The sequence below is a fragment of the Amblyraja radiata genome, chromosome 12, assembly GCF_010909765.2.
Source record: "Amblyraja radiata isolate CabotCenter1 chromosome 12, sAmbRad1.1.pri, whole genome shotgun sequence".
Lineage (NCBI taxonomy): Eukaryota > Metazoa > Chordata > Chondrichthyes > Rajiformes > Rajidae > Amblyraja > Amblyraja radiata.
Window position 1 is genome coordinate 8,560,450 of NC_045967.1, and position 8,157 is coordinate 8,568,606.

The 8,157-nt window shown below is 43.2% G+C and overlaps 1 protein-coding gene across 5 annotated transcripts in view; it reads right to left on the reverse strand.

Annotated features, from left to right (window-relative positions):
- eda (ectodysplasin A) overlaps window positions 1-8,157 on the reverse strand; it is a 191,377-nt gene that overhangs the window by 86,008 nt on the left and 97,212 nt on the right. For all 5 annotated transcript variants that reach the window (XM_033030183.1, XM_033030182.1, XM_033030181.1 and 2 more), the window contains one exon: window positions 2,414-2,525. In XM_033030183.1, the coding sequence (XP_032886074.1) occupies window positions 2,414-2,525 (112 nt within the window). The remainder of the gene's footprint in view (window positions 1-2,413; window positions 2,526-8,157) is intronic.

Consider the following 8,157-nt stretch of genomic DNA (forward strand, 5'->3'; position numbering starts at 1 on the left):
AAACTGAACTGAACTAAAAGGGAAGCCTGTGTGAGACACTGGGACTTGATGAAGCAGAAAGTCTCGAACAATATAGAAAATGTGAAATTTAAAGAGAGCACTGAAAAGGTGTGGCAAAATTACTAATAATTAAAATCAAAGAACGTTTAGCATGTTTTGGAGGGGAAAAGAAGGACCAAAACAATTGTGTAGTGAGATGAATGATGGTGCTAAGATTCCTCATGAATATTTTGCACTCAAAAGAAGGGGGATAAAATGTGGATTAGGAATATGATGGACATAGCACGCCTTGAAGAAATGAGACTCCGACTAATAGATAAATATGACCAATTCTTAAGGAGTTGGTCTCCTTTCATCGACTTTTTGGAATCATGTGATGCAGCGGTACCATAAGGATTGCTGATTTCAGTTCATGACGTGGATAGATCTACATCTCCGAATATAGATTTGAAAAATTCTCTTTTAAGTGGCCTTCTCTTCTATTTCTACTTTCCACCTTTTCTTTTTTATTTTCTTTTTTTCTTTTTCTTTTTTATATACACACTTCACGTTTTTCTACTCTCTACCATCTATTTTTCCACTCTTTCCCCTTTCTATTGTTTTCTTTTTCTTGTCTTGCTTACTTCCTTCTCATAACATAAAATTAGAGGTTGTACATAGAATGGATTACGGTATGACATAGTTGGCACCTAAAATTAGGTGCCACTGTATTGTTTTGTATTGTATTAACTTATAATAAAATAAACAAATTAAAAAAATTAAAAAAAATAAAAAAAAGAAGGGGGAGATGCTAATGTTCCAGTCAAACATAGAAACATAGAAATTAGGTGCAGGAGTAGGCCATTCGGCCCTTCGAGCCTGCACCGCCATTCAATATGATCATGGCTGATCATCCAACTCAGTATCCTGTACCTGCATTCTCTCCATACCCCCTGATCCCTTTAGCCACAAGGGCCATAAGGAGAAGAGATAGAAAATATTGGATCAAATAAACACAATAAGAGGATGTAACAAGGGTGTCAGCTTCCCTTTGAAGAAAGAAAACACAAGAGGATCAAACTGAAGGATCGAAAATAAACAACTGATCTGTGCAACCAAGAAAACTTCAAACACTCCAAGCCACAGAAGGTGAGTGAACAGGATGGAATATTTAATAATATTTAGCAAGCTCCCGTCTGCAGAAAATCATGATAGGATATGGGAGCACAATTATTATCAGTGTCATGCTGCTGGAAAAATGGCAGTCTGCAGAACCTCATATACCTATTACCCTAAAGACCTGACACTGGATATCTTGAAAGCTATGGAGTAACAGAGCATAGTCATAGAGCATGGAAGAAGGCATTTTGGACTACTGAGTCCATGCTAATCATCAATCATCCTTTTCCATTAACCTTATACCAATACCAGGGCAGCGTGGTGGCGCAGGAGTAGAGTTGCTGCCTTACAGTGCCAGAGATGTGGGTTCGATCCTGGCTATGGGTGCTTGTCTGTACGGAATTTGTACATTCTTCCCGTGACCTGCATGGGTTTTCCCCAAGATCTTCGGTTTCATTCCACACTCCAAAGACGGACAGGTTTGTAGGTTAATTGGCTGGGTATAAATGTAAAATTGTCCCTAGTGTGTGTAGGATAGTGTTAATGTGCGGGGATCGCTGGTCAGTGCAGACTCGGTGGGCCGAAGGGCCTGTGGCCATGCTGTATCGCCAAACTAAACAAAACAATCCCAATTTATTCTCGCCACATTCCTATAAATACCTGCCAGATTCCAACACAGACGTACACCCCAGGGGAAAGTTACAGTGGTCAGTTCACCCATGATCAGGCCCATGGGATGTGGGAGGAAACCCGAGTACCAGAGGAAACTATGGGGTCACAGGTAGATCATGTAAACTCAACACAGCACTGAAGGCCAGGACCGCTGGCATTGTATGGCAACAGCTATACCAGCTGCACCACTGTACCATCCAACACCACTTACTGTCTGCCCTCAGATAGAATACTGAAACTTTCTTTGACTTCCTTTTGTTGTGGGAACTGTGGTCCATCAAGTGCTTGAACTCCTGAACCACTGAAAAAGTTATTAGCCTTCGAATTCCTCGCTAAAAAACCTCCATCCATCATATCCTTCAATATTGTTCATTCTTGCACTGAATTAAAATGTCAGCAGTCCTGCCAGTCAGTTGAAAGGTATGCTTTTAAAATTCTCTAAGTAATAGATCTCAATTAAATAATGAGAGCAATACAATTTAACTTGTACATTATAATTTTTACACTTAGGAATTTTAATAAAGACTCTTTGGAAGAATGATAAAAGTTTTTGGTTGGCTGTTATCATCAGCGCTTTCCCTTAAAACTAAAACTGTACCTCTACCCATGCTCTCACCTCTATCCCCTCTCACTACTTATTCACCTCTTGATCCTGGCTGTCTGATTTGGCTTCTCTTCGTCCGATGAACCACCTTGACTTGATTTTCATGGCGCAGTGCCTGATCTTCTGTAGTTAGATAATTTAACAGGTGTTCCTGGTGAGACAAAAAATAAAAGCAATGGAATCAGTTCAATGGTGAAAACCTGGCTTGCAAATACTCCACACACACACGACAGTGTGATTGTTCTACTGTCCACCATTCAATGAACACAACCCTGCCGTGCCACACTGTCCATGGTGCTGCTTTACAATTCAAAGCATCCAAGTTAGACCCTGATCTTGGGTGCTGCCCGTGTGGAGTTTGCACGTTCTTTCCGCATGGGTTTCTCAGGAAGCTCCCTTCTACATATGAAGGCGTGCTGGCATGTTAATTAGCTACTGCGAACTACTTCTTAGAGTGTGTTAATCGCAAAAGTAATCCAAGGAGTCATGGAGTGATACAGTGTGGAAACAGGCCCTTCAGCCCATCTTGCCCACACCAACCAACATATCCCATCTACACTAGTCCCACCTGCCTGCGTTTAGCCCATATCCCTCTAAAACTGTCCTATCCATGTACCTGTCTAATTGTTTCATAAACTTTGCAATAGTCCCAGCCGCAACTACCACCTCCAGCAGCTCATTCCATACACCCACCACCCATTGTGTGAAAAAGTTATCCCTATTAAATCTTCCCCCCTCACCTTAAACCTATGTTCTCTGGTTCTCAATTTCCCCCACTGTTGGCAAGAAACTCTGTGCTTTTACCTGATCTATTCCTCTCATGATTTTGTACACGTCTATAAGATCACCCCTCATCCTCCTGCGCTCCAAGGAATAGAGTCCCAGCCAGTCAACCTCCCCCTGTAGCTCACACCCGGTAGTTGTCAGCTTGTGTGAGAGAGATTAAAATTGCAGGAGTACTGAGAAATAGGGAGAATGGGAATGGTGCTGGTGGGTATTTGCCTTGGAGCTGAATGGCTCCTTTTCCGCCCCATTTTGAGAATATAAACAACGAATACTAAACTAATCAGGCAGCATCTGCAGAGAGAGGACTAGAGTGACTTTACATCAGAAATGAGAGATGTAAAGGGCCTTTCCCACTTGGGCATCGTTTGCACGTCACGCAGGTGGCGTGCGATGATTTTGTGAATCCCAAAATCTTGGGGCACCGCGCGCAACCGCCTACGTCACCACGCACCGTGCGCGCGTAATGCGCACCATGGAAGATGATGGTGATAGGACCAGACTCATTGGAAACTGATGAAGGAAGCTGGAAGCCTGTTGAATGAAAAATGCCAAAGTATTAGTTTGTCCTCAATGACGTAACAAATGTGCACGAAATAGTGTTGCGTGTTGAAAGTCTAATCTATTGAAATAATCAGATCGAGTAACATAGCGGAGTAACATCCAGGAAAGAATCATTAGACCTGTCCCTTTTCAACTCGCATGTTCAACTGGAACTTGAAAATGGCACCAACCTGGTGATGCTGTATACTGTCTCAGTGTTGTACTGCTATATACTAGTACCATGTCTAAGATGCTTATCTAATATGTATCTAAGTGCTTATGGATAGTGATACTTGTACTGAACTGTGTACAAAATTTCACTGTACCTCATACATGTGACAAATAAATACCATACCATGATACCATACCCTACCAACAATGCTATCACATCTTTCCACAAGCTGGCAAATCCTACTGAGACTTTACCAATCAATCAAACACATTCTAGGACCTTTCCAAAACCATAACATTCCTATATTTTCTTCTGCCATTTGTGGAGAGCTAGCAAACAGGCTGAATAAAGCAGTGAGTTTTTATGATTTTAGTTTCATGTGTTACCCTTAATACAGCTTGACACGGTGGCGCAGTGGTAGAGTTGCTGCCGTACAGCGCCGGAGACCCGGGTTGCTCCTGACTACGGCATTTGTACTTTCTCCCCATGACCTGTGTGGTTTTCGCTGGGTCCTCCCACACTCCAAAGATACTGCTCTGTAGGTTAATTGGCTTCAGTAAAAATTGTAATTTGTCGCTCGTGTGTAGGATAGTGCTAGTGTATGGGGATCTCTGGTCAGCGCAGACTCGATGGGTGAAAGGGCCTGTTTCCGTGCTGTATCTCTAAACTAAACTAAAATTGCACAAAATAAAGTTTTGGAGTTTCATTGGAGACTATAACAGCTGGAACACAACTGTAGCTGGGAAGTTTTAACTCAGCACAGCTTGCAGAACAAATGAGCAACTCTTGGCCAGGGAAATATATTTACCTAGTTGCAATTGTCTTCCATTTAATCCAATTGTTCGATCAGCAGGTCTCTCCATCCAGGCATGTGTCAAACCATGATGCACAAAATTCCTCTCCAACAGATTTCTGTTTGTCTCTGTTACCTTGTAACTCTCTAAAGAATCTTCCAAACCACCTAGTTTCTGATTCTAAATGGATTATGCTCCTCTATCTGTCCTCCTTCATACCCAACCCAGCAGACAATGTGGTGCGTCCATAGGCTTGTTTAGTTTAGTTTAATTTAGAGATACAGTGCGGAAACAGGCCCTTCGGCCCACCAAGTCCACATCGACCAGCGATCCCCACACATTAACACTACCCTACACAAAGTAGGGACAATTTTACATTTATACAGCCAATTAGCCTGCAAACCTGTACGTCTTTTCTAGTGTGGGAGAAAACTGAAGATCTCGGAGAAAACCCACGCGGTCACGGGGAGAACGTACAAACTTCGTACAGACAGCATCCGAGGTCAGGATCGAACCTGGGTCTCTGGCACTGTAAGGCAGCAATTCTACCGCTGCGCCACCGTGCCGCCCACAAGGGCATGAGTGGGATCCAAATCCACTTTGCACCATAGTAGTCAGCTGGAGCACGATGGGCTGAGTGGCCTCCTTCTGAAACAATACGATTTGTGCCAATTCTGCAAAATTATCTGAATCCTCTATCTTCACAGGAAGGAGAGCAAACACAGGAGCAAAAAGCCTCGGTGTGTGATCCGTGACGAGAGGGATGCGCTCACCAAGCTGTTTCAGTAGACGAAAAGAAGCAATGTTACCACGTTGAAGTATATGGGGAACAATGAAAATAAAAATAAAACATACATCAGCAAGATTAGGGAGGAAATATCATGTCAAGGAACGTTTCCGCTGAAAAATACAGCAGGTCAAAGTGAGGCGGACAAAATCTGAGGCTTACGAGAAGAGGACAGAGTTCTGACAATATAAGAATCTTCCTTCTTAAGAGAAGAGAAACAGATTTAATGGAGAAACAAGGAACTGCAGATGCTGGCTCACAAGAAAAGATACAAAGTGCTGGAGTAACTCAGTGGGTCAGGCAGCATCACTGGAGAACATGGAACATCCATGTTCTCCAAAGATGCTGCTTGACCTGTTGAGTTACTCCAGCACTTTGTGTCCTTTTGTGGTTTAACCAGCAACTGCAGTTCCTTGTATTTAGATGAATGAGGGTTAATTTGGCATCCCCAAAGTACACAGATAAGCACTGGGTGAGATGCAAACAATTTGTATAATCTCCAGCAACTTGTCAGAAGCTGAACATGTATCTTCCTTCAAATGTATATGACGCTAAAATTCTTTATGACGCAGCCCCAACATTCTTAAATATTGTGTGGCCATGGATCAAGGGAAGGTTGGGGGGAGGGGGAGGAGTGGGTGCAGACAAAGGAATGGGTGGGAGGGGGTGGGTGCCGGCAAAGGAGTATAATTTTCTACTGAATGCAGTCACCCACTCTACCCTGAAGGACACAATATTTTCACTCTGGCAGAGAAACAGAGAGAGATTCTTATTCAGAAATCAACAAGGGTGTCAAGCAATGTTTTTTTGTACAGACTCAATTGAGTAATTACCGACAGGAAAATTGTGACACAGACCATGAAGATCTCAACAACCTTTGCAAAGCTGATGCTGGAAATGGAAATGTTATACTGTTATAAAAAAGGACAGGCAAATGCATGCCGTCCCTGAGGTATGAACGCCTGACTCTCGAAGACCCGCACATACCAACAAGTTCCAACAGTATTGATGCCATCAGATGTCCAATGAACAGTTCCTATGAACAGCAGAACTAGTTTCCTCTCTCTCTACATTCAGTCATTCTTTCTTATCAGTCTTACATGCTTTTCATGCCATTCATTACAATACTGTGGAGATATGGTCAGCATAACAAGTGCTTTTTTTGGTATTTTCTGACACATGGACAAAAGGGACTAAAGGAAGTCTGACAGAGCGGAACGCAGGGATGGTTTATAACTCCTGACCCGCTGAGTTACTACAGTGTTTTGTGTCTATCTTCGGTTTAAACTAGCATCTGCAGATCCTTCCTATACATGGTTTATACATCCATTCCACCTGTGCTCTGGTTAATCTGCAAGTCTTTAACACTGGCCGCAGGTACAATATAACCACTTACATCTCTCAGTCTCAACCCCAAAAATGCATGGTATTAAAAACTAGCAGGATAACAATAATCTCTAAAATACTGGCGTGTGAGAACACATAAACCCCCCCCCCCCCCCCCGCCCCCAATCATAGGATTTCAACTATTTGAGTGGAGCCTGAAATATTGATGAGATTTTCAAGATGACCTGCTTGTTCGGTTGACAATGAAGTCTGGCTTTCTAGAAAAATAAACAGATGCCTAATGAAGGACATTATTGCCATAGAGGGAGTGCAGAGAAGGTTCACCAGACTGATTCCTGGGATGTCAGGACTGTCTTATGAAGAAAGACTGGATAGACTTGGTTTATTCTCTCTAGAATTTAGGAGATTGAGAGGGGATCTTATAGAAACTTACAAAATTCTTAAGGGGTTGGACAGGCTAGATGCAGGAAGATTGCTCCCGATGTTGGGGAAGTCCAGGACAAGGGGTCACAGCTTAAGGATAAGGGGGAAATCCTTTAAAACCGAGATGAGAAGAACGTTTTTCACACAGAGAGTGGTGAATCTCTGGAACTCCCTGCCACAGAGGGTAGTCGAGGCCAGTTCATTGGCTATATTTAAGAGGGAGTTAGATGTGGCCCTTGTGGCTAAGGGGATCAGAGGGTATGGAGAGAAGGCAGGTACGGGATACTGAGTTGGATGATCAGCCATGATTATATTGAATGGCGGTGCAGGCTCGAAGGGCCGAATGGCCTACTCCTGCACCTAATTTCTATGTTTCTATGAAGGCATTCAACAGAATTGCCAGCAGTGCTCAGCAAGTCAGGCAGTATCTGTCAAGGTAGAAACTGAGACAACGATAAGGTCAATTACACTTTATTTATTTCCATTGCTGCACCTGGTGAACCTAAAAAAAAAAGCCATGTAATCAGGCCAATGTTGAACACATCGCTTGCAAATACTTTCTAACCTGGACGCCCTCCGCTGTCAGAGTGATGCTCAACACAAATTGGAGGAACAGCACCTCTATATTTAGCTTTGGCAGCTTACACCCCAGTGGTGGGAATATTGACTTCTCAAACTTCAAATAGCCCTTGCTTTCTGATGGGCATGTGCCTTGGAACTGAATGGCCTCCTTTACTGCCCCATCCCCAGAATAATGTTAAACTAATCAGACAGCATTTGTAAAGAGAGGGGTAGAGTGACCTTATGAGCGGTACCTGCACCGGGCTGATCCCAGGCTAATTCCAAACTGCTCCTAGGCTAATTCCAGGCTAGTCCCAGGTTAGTCCCAGGCCAATCCCAGGCCAATCCCAGGCCAATCCCAGGCTAGTCCTAG